The 16077-nt window shown below is 38.3% G+C and overlaps 1 protein-coding gene across 3 annotated transcripts in view; it reads right to left on the bottom strand.

The window, feature by feature from the left end:
* Positions 1–16077, bottom strand: part of TENM2 (teneurin transmembrane protein 2) — an 895032-nt gene that overhangs the window by 212119 nt on the left and 666836 nt on the right. For all 3 annotated transcript variants that reach the window (XM_032196709.1, XM_032196710.1, XM_032196711.1), the window contains one exon: positions 12009–12218. In XM_032196709.1, the coding sequence (XP_032052600.1) occupies positions 12009–12218 (210 nt within the window). The remainder of the gene's footprint in view (positions 1–12008; positions 12219–16077) is intronic.

Below are 16077 nucleotides of genomic sequence, written 5' to 3'. Positions count from 1 at the left end.
AACGATCCTGGGAATTTGGAGAGGTCCCTGTAGACTGGAAGCTGGCAAATGTTGTGCCAATTTTCAAGAAGGGTCAGAAAGAAGACCCTAGCAATTACAGGCCTGTCAGTCTCACGTCAGTGCCTGGTAAAATCATGGAGAAGTTGGTTCTCGGACTCATTGAGGCGCACCTGGGGGACAAAGCAGTCATTGGTCCCAGCCAGCATGGGTTTGTGAAGGGTAGGTCCTGCCTAACTAACCTGATTTCCTTTTATGATAAGATCACCCGTATGGTGGACCAAGGGAAACCAGCTGATGTGATTTTTTTGGACTTCAGCAAGGCTTTTGACACGGTTTCCCATAGGATCCTACTGGACAAAATGTCCACCATACAGCTAAATAAAAACATCATACGATGGGTGAGCAATTGGCTAACGGGCAGGGCCCAAAGGGTTATGGTAAATGGGGCTGCGTCAGGCTGGCGGGCGGTCACCAGTGGGGTCCCTCAAGGCTCCATTTTAGGGCCGGTACTTTTCAATATTTTTATAAATGATCTGGATGTAGGAATAGAGGGTATTTTGAGCAAGTTTGCTGATGACACCAAACTTGGAGGAGTTGTGGACTCAAATGAGGGCGTAAAGGCCTTGCAGAGGGATCTGGATAGGTTGGAGAGCTGGGCGATCACCAACCGCATGAAGTTCAATAAGAGCAAGTGCCGGGTCCTGCACCTGGGACGGGGAAACCCTGGCTGCATGTACAGACTGGGCGATGAGACGCTGGAGAGCAGCCTAGAAGAGAGGGATCTGGGGGTCGTGATAGACAGCAAGTTGAATATGAGCCAGCAGTGTGCCCTGGCAGCCAGGAGGGCCAATCGTATCCTGGGGTGCATCAAGAACGGCATCGCTAGTAGGTCAAGGGAGGTGATTGTCCCGCTCTACTCTGCGCTGGTGCGGCCTCACCTCGAGTACTGTGTGCAGTTCTGGGCACCACAGTATAAAAAGGACATGAAACTGTTGGAAAGTGTCCAGAGGAGGGCTACGAAGATGGTGAAAGGCCTTGAGGGGAAGACGTACGAGGAACGGCTGAGGTCACTGGGCCTGTTCAGCCTGGAGAAGAGGAGGCTGAGGGGAGACCTCATCGCAGTCTACAACTTCCTCGTAAGGGGTTGTCAAGAGGCAGGAGACCTTTTCTCCATTAACACTGGTGACAGGACCCGCGGGAACGGGGTTAAGCTGAGGCAGGGGAAATTTAGGCTGGACGTCAGGAGGGGGTTCTTCACAGAGAGGGTGGTTGCACACTGGAACAGGCTCCCCAGGGAAGTGGTCACTGCACCGAGCCTGTCTGAATTTAAGAAGAGATTGGACTGTGAACTTAGGCACATGGTCTGAACTTTTGGGTAGACCTGTGCGGTGTCGAGAGTTGGACTTGATGATCCTTAAGGGTCCCTTCCAACTCAGGATATTCTATGATTCTATGATTCTATGACAATACTGAACTTTTCCATTGTACTAGCAATGGAAATTTGGGGGCATGGTAGTTTACAGTAACCAAGTCCCTCTTTGGCAGATTTGTGAGAAAGCGACAGAGCAGGGTAAGAGTCCCTAGCTTTGGGGGTTTTGCTTTACACAGACTGCTATACCTGCACTGGTGTTCTAGTTATTGTTCTTAAATTAACAGATCACCAAGGACAAGGTCCTCTCAAAACAGTAGAACTTCCATATTAAGTTGCATTTTTTTCCCCTTTTGATTTACTACTTTTTTCAGATTCCAGATATGTAAGATGAGCACAATCTGTATCGCTATAACTATAAAGATACCTTCATGTTTCTGCTTGTGTGGATCTATTTATTTATCTCACAAATCATTAGAGCTGACCTGAGTAAAAGGAGAGAAAAGCTCAGGTGCTGAAAATCACACTGTTACAGCCCTATGATACCTGACACAAATGCATTAAACAGAAAGGAGCTATGGTAAAGGAGGCAATACCTTGGTGGGGCGAGGCAGGAACCAAAGGAGAGCTGAATGACAAACAGCACCCTACATAGACAGAAAAGGTCACTGCAATAAAAGCAACCTAGGGAACTGGGAGCAAGTGCAGCGCTGCTACAGACTAGAAGAAAAACCTGGAATCCAAGGAAATGGAACAGAGAGATGTGCAACCCCATTCATGTGTGAATGCCATGGACTGAGCTGTGGAAACATTTGGGGGGCTGGCAAAAAGGAACAGGATTCCCCTCATGACATGATGTTGATGCCTGACAAAGTAAGCATTTAGAAGGCCAGTAATCAAATCTTCCAGACATTCAACTCTTCAGGTTTTCTGTGTAAGAATCTGGCAGAAAAATAAATGGCATACATTTGTAGAAGAAGTCAACATTCTTTGGTTGATCAACTTATGTGAGCAAAATAACCCCTCAACTCCAGTTTTAGAATGCAATAAGAAGGAATTGGTCACTTCAAGATTTACACTGATCAAATTCCTCCTGTACCCAAAGCTTTAGAGCTGTGTAAGCCAGCTGTACACAGACGTGATGCAGGTTACCAGCCTCACCACAGACAGAACAGAGCTACAATGCCATGCTCAGCTCTGAACACATCACACCACACTGAAATCTCTGAATATTTAATTGGCTTCCCAAAATAAACCCCATGGTGTGCATCTCCATCACGATCCCTCTAAAAAGGAATATTGGTAAATCTGCATCAAAATAAAGCAGCTGTTTAATGGACGAACCACACACTTCACATTTATACTGTAATGGTGGCTGCACAAGGTTGCTGCTGAACTTGAGACTGGGGGAAAGACAAAATCCTGGTGTACAAAAGGATCATTAGCAAAACCCAGCAGAAAATGCAGTGATGCAAGTAAAAGACTCCTTTTTACAATATTGCTTAATCCATTTAAGGAATTGGATTAAGAAGTAACAGAACATACTGTGCTGGGGTGAGCTGTATTTTCAGTAGAGGGTTTCATCACTAAAGCTCTATCTGCAAACCCTTTCCGTGTAAATACGCCCAGAGGGCAGTAGGGCCGCTGCAGGTAAACAGAGTAAAATGACAGAGTTCAGATTCCTTTCTTTTTATGCTGAAGGGATATAAAAGACATGCTTGTGGGAACTGCGAGGCAAGAAGTTAGGTGTGAATGAAAAAAAAAAAAAAAAGAAGAGATAATAGAATAATTAATGAGCACTGAGCAGTTTCTCCAGAGATGTGGCAAGTTCTCCATCTTTTGTAGTCTTTAATGTAAGATTGAACATTTCCTACAGGAAAAAAAAATCGTAATTTCTATTGATCGTGTCATGCTTTATATAAAGACAAACGCAAGTTTCTAAAGATGTTAACACCTGGCCAATCAATGCCACATTTACAGATTTGTCTTACGTAGCGCTGAAGTTTATAAGCATATCAAAAATAGGTACTGTATAACTTTAAATCTATTCAAGTAACTATATAACCAGGAATAATAATTTAGTGCTAGATAAATTTACAATTTATCATTTAAATAAAGCAGAAGTCTATAGCTTTGCCTTATCAAAAAAAGGAAATCTGTAAGAGTGAATATTGATTCAGATGGAATGTGTCTCCTTGCCTTTAAGATGCTTGTAACAGCATGTATTTGGATTTCTACTGATTCACATTTTCATTATTACTAAATATAAACAAACAAAGAAAAATCCCAACAACTTACACTAAGAGCAAACAAAAAATTCATGACACTTCCTGTGTACAAATATTGCAAAGAATTCTCAAAAAAAATCATATTGTAAATTTCAGGTTTTCAGTTTTGCAGTCTGAAATGCACCTGGCTTACATGTGCTTGATAGATCACTTTGAATCACCCACCAAATTGTGTTGGTGACAGTTAAAAATGTGAAATGATTTCTAAACATTGCCCTTCCATATGAACAGCTGCAGAATCCACTACGGAAGTTGTTAGGACTCTGTCGTTGCCAATGAGAAAGGAGGTGTAGTTCAGAAGATTACAACTGTATCAAAACATCATTAGAAAGCCTGAGAAATTATTTCCTACACAACATAACTTAGAGCAGATAGCATTAACAAGAACTGTTATAGGTGCTTCTTTTTTTATACACACAAAGGAAAAAGTACCTCACCTGAACTCAAACAACTGCTGGGCTTAGCATAGGGAAGGGGAGAGAGAGAGAGTTAAAATTATTGTATCCACAAGACCTTTCAGTTTTCAAGCAAGGCACCATGTCTAGGCATTCATTTTCTTGGCACAATGGCATGAACAACAATATCCAGCGTTTAAATTTCAAATGTGTGACATTTATTGGTGACCTCAGACTAGCTGCTAGGGGACAAAATAAGGCTCAGTAATGAGAAAAGCCAAGGCCAAGCTGGCCATGTTAACTGAATTATTTCCCGGCCATTATGGGAGGTATCAGAAAACAGCAGACTAACATCTGGAAAGTTACTACCCTTACTGCTTTGCTGTGCTGCTGCTATTACAACAGGCTGCCAGTTTAACACAAGCATCAGCATTAAACTCAAATGGAGCTAAGGAAAATCTCTGCAGCTCTCAGTACCATGGTGGGCTTAAGAAGAATGCAGAAACAATAGAATTAGGATCTGTTGTTGATTGTATAGCTTTTTGTAGTGCATTATCTTTTTTTATTACCACACAACCTTCTGCTTGAGATTTGTTCATCTGTTATGAATTCATAAATTAATAAATACAATGTTTCTGCAATATCTAAAAGCTAGAATTAAGTCTTCTGGCTGAAATTCAGACATCTGCTGGCATCGTCAACATATGCTACACAGATTAGCACCAACAATAATATCAGTAATAGTTGCAGCAACATGGAGCTAATACTTGAGAAAAAGTACACCCTTCAGTTTCGATATGAAAACACTGATCATGCTGCTCCTCCACTTCCATTCCAGCCCAAAGCTCTAAATTTAGACTTAGTGCTCAAGAAATTCAAACGACTAAAATGTGAGCGGCCATTCAGGATTTAGAAAAATTAAGTGTTAAAACAAATAGCAAAACAAAAAAAATAAATTTAAGGACCTTATAGCTAAACACACAAACTCAGTTCAAAATAATATGCATAGAAAGAGGCTACTATGTAAACCCTGAAAGCTAGGAGCCATTCCTCACAGCATAAACACTGAGAAAACAACAGGTTTTAGTTTCTGTTCAGTCTTATCTATTGTAATAAAGAAATCCTTATTGGATGTCGTCACCCACTGAAGCACTAAGGAAAGAATTTTTCAAGTTAGTTTTGTTTTCTTCTTCCTCTGGGACACCACATAACAACCATGGGTGCCAACTGGGAAAAAAGCTGATAGCACCAGAATTCTCAATAATAATAATGAAACCAGAAACAGACGAACATAATTTTCTCCTAATTTGGAAACAGAAATTAAAACAATCAATCTGCAACTCTTGTTTGCACTGTTGTAAAATGTCATCAGAAAAAAAATGCTTATGGTATTTCTATGTGAATATATTGAATAGGAAGGACTGTTCCCCAAATAATTGTATACACAGAGGTAATACAAGGCTGCCTTTTGGAAGTAGAGATTAGCATCTATATAAAATAATAACAACAGTAATTACTACTGGCTCCATGGAACCTTAACTGGTTTCAGCTGTTGCTGACCTAAGCATAACTTAGCAAAGTCTAAAATGAAACATTTTGAAATATTCTAAAAGAGGTTTCAGAAAGAGATGCTGAACTTTTCACAAATGCATACAGTTGTTATGACAGCAAAGTGATGGTGGTGAAGGCCAAAATTTTTCTTCCTAGTTTCTGTTCCTCCCCATATGACCTTGGAAGCCATGCACAGAGATTGAAAGAAAAGAAACACACAAATAAACAAAGTAAAACAAAAGAACCCAGGCTTGTTTTAAACAGGTCATGTGCTCAAAGCAGGGTCAGCAAGAGCAGGTTGCTGTGCCCAGTCAGGTTTTGAGTATTTGGAAGGACACAGACTTTGCAGCCTCTCTGGCAACCTGTTTGATCACCTTCATGGTGTACTATTAAAACAAACATCAACAATGAAAGCAAAACAAAAAAACAACCAAGGACAACCCAAAACACCTTCTTATATTCAAACCATAATTACTGTATTTCCACTTGTGCCCATTGCCTCTTGCCCTGAGTAAGGCCTGGCTCCCTCTTCTTCCCCGTTAATAGGTATTAATGTACACTGGTATGATCCCCTGTCCCTGGTCTTCTCCAGGCTGTCCAGTCCCGGCTCTCAGCCTCGCCTGGTGCATTAGCTGCTTCAAGCCCTTGATCACCTCAGTGGCCCACCCCAAAGCCAGTAAGTCCGCCTCTCTGGCACACTGGGGAGCCCAGCACAGACCCAGCCCTCCAGATGCATCTCACTGGGGTGATCCCTTGACCTGCTGGCAGCCCAGGCTGCCGCTGACTTTCCTGCCCCAAGGGCATGTTGTTGTTGGCTTATGGCCTGCAGGTGCACTTCAGCCCCCAGCACATGCTGCTGCAGGGGTTATTCCTCACCAGGTGCAGGACTTGGCACCTCCCTCTGTGGAATTTCCTGATTCCTGTCAGAATTTTTAATGGTCTCTGTGCTGTAAGTTGCAGAAGAGTTCCTCTAGCAATCCAGCAACTGGGCCTCATGCTGGGATAGCTATGCATACCTAGGCCTCTTATCTGCCGCTTAAACCCATGGTTTTCTGGCAAACAGATGAAGACGCGGCCTACTGAGACATCCAAACCCCTTTATTTAGTCTCTAAGTAAGCCAAAGTCAAGCCTTTATGAGAAAAAAATGAGCTAAGGATTCTAGATTCCTGTTGCTGCTACTTCATTTTCTATCATGTAAATTGGCAAACACAGAAACCACTTTCTCCATTCAGTATGGGGTGATACTTTATCATCTGAAGGAGATAAAATTATTTTTCTATAGAATTCATTAATTACTTGAAGATTACTTCTTTTGTATGGGTTTACATTAAACACTAGAAACTGGAAATATGTTTATTTGGTATGCCAGACTGTAGAGCACTTCCAAGCAATCCCAGTGCAGGATCTCAAAAAAGACCTCCACCTACAATGTATTAATGAAAGTTCTGGCTTCCTTCAGGGAAGAAAAGAAATAAAATTTACCTACTACAAGGAGGTGGTTTGTGTGGATTAAATTACACAATAATTATGAAATACTATAAAAAGATATTATCTGTCAATTGCGGGAGAGCCTTCTAAATATTTATACTGAATATAATGAATATTGATATTTTACATAATAAATTACAGTAAACTGAGGTCATAAACACAGGGAATTGATTACATTTTACTTTAAGTCTAACTCACAGACAACACCAAACAACAATTATTTAATTAAAGCCAACCTGTTCCTCCATTCCCCTCTCCTTGCTGCCAATAACTGCTTGTGAAAAATCAAAGCAAACCCTGTCTTCTAAGTGATGTCCAAACTACTCTGTGGGCAAATACTCTTACATTGAGCCAAACACTTTATATTATTTTCTCTGAGCTAAAAAGATATGTTTGCACTGAAAAACTGGGCTTGATCCCCATGCCAGTTAAACTTCAATACCTTCCTGGGAACCACGTGACTCTGTCTAATGCACATTCTCAGGGATTAGAAGCATCCTTTTCCCAAATCCGACATATTCCCCAAACCATTCTGCATCTACTTTCTCATTGTTAGAATGGTTGAAGATGATGAATGCATCCAATTATGGCTCCATTAGACTGATAACTATTGTGCAAGCAGGTATATCTTAGATGCTTTACTCAGGCTGGGTGAAAAAAAGCACTCTTATTTGTTGGCATTCTAGAATTTGGTTTAATAACTCTAAACCTTACATAAAATACATATATATTAAAGCAAACCTGCTGGCAACAACAACAACAAAATTTTTTTTTTTTTTTTTTTCTCTGTAAGACTGCAAAACAGCCTGTTCTATTGTAATACGCTTGAAGCCATCACAATGCCATTCCAGCAAGATGAGTCACCTTACATTGCTAGAAAGAAAATACATAAAACGTATACAGGGAGAAGAAATAAACCTATTTTTACTGTTAGCTCTAAGAAACCATCCTAGAAAATGGTGTGACAGGAACTGACCTTCTATTAAAAGGAAAAAAAATCACTAACGTTTCATGTAGAAAAGGTCTCATTTCCTTCTATAATATTTGTGTTTTTCAAAATACTATCAGCAGGTGCATCAGCTTTCAAAAACCTCTTGTCCTTCATCACATATAATTGTGCTGCATATTATATTAAGAAATACAAGTGGAGGAATTTAAGTGATGGGAGTTCAATTAAAAACAGCATAATATCTGTTGCATAGAAAATGATTCTGCAACTGAAATCAGGTTTTAATGAGAGGAAAAAAGGAATACATTTTCACATATTTTTAATTACATAGAATTTCCTCAAACATGATTTTTAATAACATATTCCATTAGGTTAACATCATATTTAAAGAAAGTGCATTTTCTGATTTCATTTTAAGTCTGATTTTGAGCAATTATTGTGTCATTGTTCTGCAGTAGAAAGGTTGAATTCATTTACTGTGTGGTTATGCTAGTTATGATTGATGTCGCTTCTCCAAATGATAAACCAATCACCCCGATGATGTAATGTCATTTTAAGAGTGCTATAATCACATTTCTCTCAAACTAGAAGCTCTGATGAGTTCTAACAAAGATTTATTGTAGATTAAAGGCCTTCATAATATCAACAATAGATTGCTCATTTGATGGAAAATTTGATTAGTTTTTTTTTTTTTTTTAAACTAATGAATTTTCCAAACCTATCAAGAATGGCTATTGTGAAGGGCACAGCATGGTACATATGGATGACTATCATCTCATATCCAAGAGGACCCATCTTAAACTTGTTGAGGAGACAACCTATAATTGCAGAGGCTCAAGCAAGCATAAGTGTACAATCAAGCAAGAAACCCATATAATGTGATCAGTCTTCTGCAAGTATTTCATCTTCAGCATGCACTTTGAAGACCACTAAAGAGATATTTAAAAGAAGAACCTAGAGAGTGCTAGCAAATATTTATTAATAAACATATGTTATGTGGAATCTAAGCCTTAAATCTAAATATCTTCAAAACTTTATTTTTTATCCAAACCCAAATTTAAACGAAATATTTGGTTTAATCTAATCTCTTCAAAATATCTGGATCTCTGTTGCTAAGTTTACAAAGGCCCTAAAACAGATTTTAAAAAATAAAAATTAAATTAAATAAAAAAGCACAGTCTACATTTCCACATCATGTAGATGGTAAAAGTGACTCTGAAACTCTTTAAAGAAGAAGGATGAGACAAAAAGGTAAGCTTTTCCAATTTGAAGTGTATGTCACTGTGGTGGTATTTTCTTATAAACTCTCTAAAGGAAACATTTTGAGAACTACAGAAAAAAATGACATAGAAAACACTTATGAGTTGGTCTAGAAGAGCATATGCTATAAAACAGTCTCAGTGCTGATCGATTACGCTTTTTTTTTTTTTTTCTATGCAAGCCATAATATATTATGCAAGAGATTATTAAAGAAGAAAATGGAATATTTTGGAGGAAAATGTTAAAATGCAGGAAGAACAAGTCAGGCATACGTAAGCAAACCAAAACATAGCTGAAGATGCCAAAAAGGTTCCTTGTGTCAGTCCATAGTAGCAAATGTGAAACACAAAGCTTTAATTTTTTCTTTAAAACCTTTTCAGATAAACAATGACTAGTATTTAAAACTCCATTAAATTTTCAGATGTTCTTTTACTGCAAATCCCTTTGTTTGACTTGATAAGAAAAGCCATGCTGGTTCACCCTTGGTATTTACAGGTGCTGCTGGAAACCAAGTACTCACTGTTCAAGTATCCTTCCAGTCTCTATTTTTAGTTCATATTCTCTACTGTGATTTTCTTCTACTTAGCAACCCTCAATGTCTTTCTCTTCCAGCCGGTCTTACCATTCCCTTTTAATCCCTTCTAAGCTGTTTGACCGACCACATCCTTTATCCAAACCATGTGCTGTTTTTGTTCTCTCTCTCTCTCTCTCTCTTTCTTTCAGCTGCCAACATTCACCTGTTCCCGAGCTCTGAGAAGAAGCAAACATATCCCCAAGAACTTACTCCTGACTGGTAATGGTCCATCACCAACCTGCAAACCAGAACTGCATTCTCCATGAGCATCACTTTCCTCTGCTCTGAATTTCTTCTGCCATTTTATTGCTGTTAATTGGTCTCACAACATCCTTTTGTGATTCTTCACAGTCTAATCTTGTTCTCAGAGCCCTGTCATCATCTACCTTTCCTTCCCACAGCTCACCATCTTCTCCAGGTATCTTCAAGGACCATGAAAATTCATTGGGGAACTCCAGCCTCTGCTTACTGCCTTTCAAACAGCTACTTACCATGCAGGGACCTTCCCTCTTACGCTACAGTAATTTAGTTTCCTTAAAAGCACTAAGTGACAGATTTTGCTGAGAGCCTTTTGAAAATACAAAGACACTTCATCAACTAGATCACCCTTACTCACAAATCTCTAACCCCTTCAAAGAACTCATGAAGGTTTCTAAGACAGTACTAACCTTTACAGAAGCTATGCTGATTCAAAAATAGAACATTATCTACATAGCCTTTTTTTTTTTTTTTTTTTTTTTTTTTTTAGGAATCTCTATAGTTTCTACTGAATTTCCCATTTTGAGGTTTGCAGCTCCTGAGATCATCCCAAATCTCTCTAAAACAAAAGCAAACAAAACACCATATATTTTCCACCCTCAAGTCTCAAAACAAAGGTAACATGCTCAGTCTCTGAATTATTATTTGTCCATTTTAAAATACCTGAGATAGCAAAAGGATCATAGGGTTAAAGGACACTTCAGGTGGAAGGCAGCTCAGGTTGCCCATAATCCAACCTCCTGCCAAAGCAGGATAGCTCTGAGGTCAGACTAGGTAGCTCAGGATTTTAACTATGTTCTTGAAAACCTCCAAGGACAGAGACTACACAGGCTTCCCAGGCAACCTATTCCAATCCAATGCTTAAGGACAACATTTTACCTTACATCCACTCTGAATCTTTTATTTTTCAACTTCTGCCCGTTGCCTCATCTTCCCACCACCAGCCACTGTTTACAGGGCATCATTTAAATCTACTGTATGCACCTACAAAGGCAAAAAGTTCCACACCACATAGTGGATCCAATGCTGTTCAGACCTGTATTGTGCATTAGAAAGAGACCTTGAGCAGGTCAGAAACTGCATTTAAGATATAACCATTTACAGATATGAACTTAGAGTTTCTAGTTAGACAGAAACCACAACAGGTATTTATGCTCAAGAAATATAAGCAAAAAAATAAGGCTTATTTGTTTTGATTAGAATTCTAAAAAGGGATTGCATTTTCATTCCTCAATTTATTGCCTGTCAAAATGAAAACGTGTTTGTTTAAAAAAAATAATAAAAGGGAGAGAAGGGAGAGAAGGGAAAACTCTAAGCACTACAGAATATATGACTGATAGCAGAGCTGCAAATGTTTTAAAACAGGGGCCTGAAAAACAAAATTTAGTTTACTGAAAGTATCAGTAACTTGGTTAAAGGTGACACTGATATTAGAGGATGAGATTCTGAAACAAGAGCAGACACACAACTGCAGAAGCAACACGCGTGTTCAGATACAGACCCTAGTCACCAATATCAGGAGATGACTAACCTACGCAGAACAAAGGACCACCATGTGTATACCTCTTTTACCAGATGCATCCATAAGCAATAAATCTTATTTGAAAAATAAATTCCTTGGATGAAGCATTCAGTAATAACTTTACACTGCTTATAACACTCTTACAATTAAAAAGGTCTCTACAGTGAAACAGAGAAAAAACATATGATATATAGTGCTTACAAAAAAGTTTCAATGAAATAAAACTCAGATTTTTCTTTGCCTCATTTCCATATATGCTCTTAATTTTGAGGTGATGCAAGAACGTGCAAAAAAGTATAAAAACAGCACAAACATGTCACAAACAAACTCCATATGGTTGCAATTTTTCTTACCACTGCTGGAAGCCTGCTGTGGCCCTGAACATGCTCTTAGCAGATATGAGTTAGGAGAGAACTCCTCATCAGGATTGGTGTCCATGATTTGATGGGACGTGTTGCTGTCTAGCAATGGCATCTGGCAGCTAACTGGTGGAGGATTATGAGAACTGGGCAGCTGAGCAGATGGGAGAAGGCTAGACGAGGATGTAGGTGGAATGGGACGACCTGGGAAAGAGGACACAGGGATCAAAGATCAGCAATGAATGTAATGAAAAAAAAAACAACAAACAAACAAGTAATTTTACTATAACTGTCCAAATAACACACCGCTGCTCAGTCACAAAACCTCTCCACTAGTACGAGCTCGTCCCTTTGCGTCATACTGAAAGCACTGTGAGCAGCTGGGCTGTGAGCTCATTCTGGACATCCCTCCCTCCACAGCACCAGGCTGTTCTCAAATTGTTCTCAAACACTGCAAGACACAAGCACATCAGCTATATGTTTTCACCAAATGAATTTCCACAGCAATAGTTCTTTGGCTGAATAAGACCATTGAGAAAGAGGACTATAACGAGCTGAGCCCTGGAATTACAGCACACATCTGTAACCACCTCTGAATTTTTCTATTTGTAGGCATGGGCTAAGCTGTAATATGCATTGGAAGCACCAGGATTTCACGTCCTTTCATTCTCATTTCTTTCTACAATGGTGCTCCAGGGAGAGAACTTTTAACTATGAAACCCTGTCCTTAATGTGCACTATACACCTCAGCCCACTGTAACAACATGTACTTGGTTAATTAAACGAGTGGTATCAGGTTAGCCAAGAAATAATAATAATTATAATTCTTACTTATTCTTTGCTTTTGTGAACTTTGCTCTTATAACTTCATATCACTCCACTCCATCAAATGCACACAGATGAAGCCAGCTTTTTTTTTTTTGGCACTGCCTATTAAAATAGGACTGGCTATAGGGACAAGAGGAGTAAGAGAAACATGCATTCTGACTTCTGCAAGTTTATCTAGTGCATTGGAGAAATTGTTCATGAATAATTTATACATAGGAAAATATGACCTCTGTAATCCTGCCAAAGTCTGCAAGGCAGAGAGAGATCTGCTGCATACTAGCTACAAATGTTAAAACACTGCAAAACTATATAAAATGGTGCATCCTTATTTCCATCACTTTTAAAGAAACAGTAACAGAGCAAATGCATGCTGGCTCTTCGCTTGATTACATCTCCCTCATTTCCGGAACCCCTTACTTTATAGGAATTACACTAAGGTTTATCTCATTAAATATATTTATAAAAAAAAAAAAAAAAAGGTGAAAAAATTCCAATGACTACATATAAATTATGTTTGGGGAAGAACAATCAACTGAAAGTACCCATAGATACTAATTTTTTTTTTTTTACTGCTTGTTGTTACCAGCAAACAGCATGAACTGCTTTCATATCTTCAGAAGATTTAAAATAAATAAAATAAAAAATAATACTAAAACAAGAACAACAACAACACCCTGAGATAGGCAAGTGACTGTTAAGCTTATTTTTTATTATTTTAACTGTGGATAAATTAACACCAAATGGGCAAGTTATCATGCGGCATATTATCACGTGTTTAAGCGACTCCACAGCAACCCTCATCTACCCTTTTTTATGCTAGAGAAAATTCAATATGAATTGAGTATTTTCATTGCAGACTTGCATTTACCAGGAATAATTCTAATATTGATGACACAAATAATTACTGTTATTACTCATGATTGTGCTATTCTTACGAAACACTACAGCACATAACCTAAACATTCAAGGGATGTAGTTGAAAAAAACAAATTATTCCTTTGCAATATGTACGAAACAAGCAGCAAGACTGGAGGTTTGACACACCTCTGACAAGAATGTGACACTGTACACACAGTGCATTTAATTCTCACATTCTGGCTCTGCTTCAACATCGTGAAATTAAATGAAGAGGTTTTACGTATTCAAAATCCTCATTTATCATATCATAAGGAAATACATACTCATAAAAATGTTGTACATGTGAGGTGATGAGATAAAACAACAACAACAAAAAAAAAAGAATTTACTTTCTGTGCACATCATATACAATATTTTAAAGAAATTTAGGTACATTTTTTCTGGAATGTACTGAGACAGATGAAAAAACACCAACTATTCTTTTGCCAGGAAAGCTAATCACATTGTTACCTTCATGAAATAATACAGCCCAAATCCCTGAAGACAAGGTAACATTTCTAATTACTACATTTCTGTTTGTAGCCTAGATGAAACAGAAGGTATCAAGTTGTTAAAACATTGCATTATTTTGGTGGGAAGTTGGCTCCTGAGGAAGGTTTGTCCAGAAGTACGTGTTAATTGAAAAACATCAATGTCTGTGAGCCATGGAACCTATTGTCAATCTGTCTTGTGGTTAGATTTTCTCATAAGCTGCCAAATGTGATTAAAGCTTTTCTTGTAGTTGAGGCATTCATGATCTTTCTGTCAGGTTGATTTTGGCATCTACTAAACTCCCAGCACTGCCGTTCTCTCTAGTAGCAGGGCTCTAGTAGTGCTGCTTCTCTCTCTCTGGCTTTCCATCCCCCTACTCCCTGTAACACATAAGAACGTCTTAAAACACCCAACCTTTTGTAAAATTTGATAGGAAGTGAACTGAACTGAAAAATTACTGAAAAGGAACAGAAAAACACATGTGCAGAGAGAAAACTTATTAAGTTTTGTTTCCTTAGGAAATGAATCTAAAGGGTAACTATCTGCAGGACCACAGCTGAGAGATCGGTTGTAGAACTACTGAAAAGAGTTGAACATATGCAGTTAGGCTATAAGAAGCATGACAAAATGATAAATAACATTTGTTACTATACGTTCTTAAGATAGAAATAATAAGTTCAATTCCATACTGTTGAATATTATTATCTTGGTCAAATAAGTCCAATGTGTTATTGAACAGATTGAATTTTGTAAACCTGAAGTTCCTTGACATATTTGTGTTTCTGCACATACCTTAACATATTTTGAAACCTCCCATCTCTCAAAATTATTCTAACTTCTCATCATTTCACTATGGGACACACATTATGCTACAGTATTATAAAACATAGTGACATATGGAAACATCAGTCTCTTGTTACGCAGCTCCTTTCAGAAATCAAATCTGTAATGTAAAATAGGAATTGGTACAATTTATATCTACTCTTAATGTGATAATATGATAAAGCTTCTATATATAAGATTTTTATCTCATTGTGCATTGACAGAAATCCTATGTAATGGATACTTCTATTGACAGCAGTAATGCAATTATGTAATATAACCAAAGAAAAACACACACAAATGCTACAAAAGGGAAGCCAAAGTCTAAAAGCTGATGCATTACAAATTCAATAGGAAAAAAAAATAGTTCTTCAAATATTTGTTCATATACGTATTCATACTGCATTAACTCATGTGTGGCACAAAAATAGTGAATACAGTATTCCTGCGGCCCTTTTCAAAAGAAGCAAGCAAACAACAACAACCCTTTTCCTTTTTTTTTTTTTTTTTTTTTTCTTTTCCTCATTACTACCTCCTGTCACTTATCTTACTTTTTAAAGTGAATGATAAACGTGATAAGTCATCTTCTGGAGGATGTTCTGATTTGGGATGGCTTTGGGCTTCCGTGCTTCATGGCACCTCATTCTGCAAGGGCTTTCTTGTTTTATTTTTATCTACAACTTAATATTCTCTCCCCGCCCCTGGTAAGATTATATAGCAGACAAACATTGACATTATTTCTGCTTTTTTCTTTTTAACAGAGTCACATCTCTCTTCATCAATCCAGGAAATGACACCTCAATTACTGCTACACTTTAAGTCCCTGAGGCTTAAAATCTGCCTTCGAGTCAACGTTCAAAAATCAGGCCATGCTTGTAGCTGGTAATGATGCCACAGGTCTGCAACCATCCCCTGCAATGCACCCACAAAAGCTGAGTATGCAGATCAGACACTGATGTGAAGATTTCTTTTTAAGAAAGATTTCTCGTTAAGGACAGCTTCACAGAGAGAAAGCGGTTGAATA

Source organism: Aythya fuligula, chromosome 14 (assembly GCF_009819795.1).
Source record: "Aythya fuligula isolate bAytFul2 chromosome 14, bAytFul2.pri, whole genome shotgun sequence".
In the NCBI taxonomy this organism is placed as follows: domain Eukaryota; kingdom Metazoa; phylum Chordata; class Aves; order Anseriformes; family Anatidae; genus Aythya; species Aythya fuligula.
The sequence above is the reverse complement of the archived record's forward strand: the minus strand, read 5'-3'. Positions and strand labels throughout refer to the sequence as shown.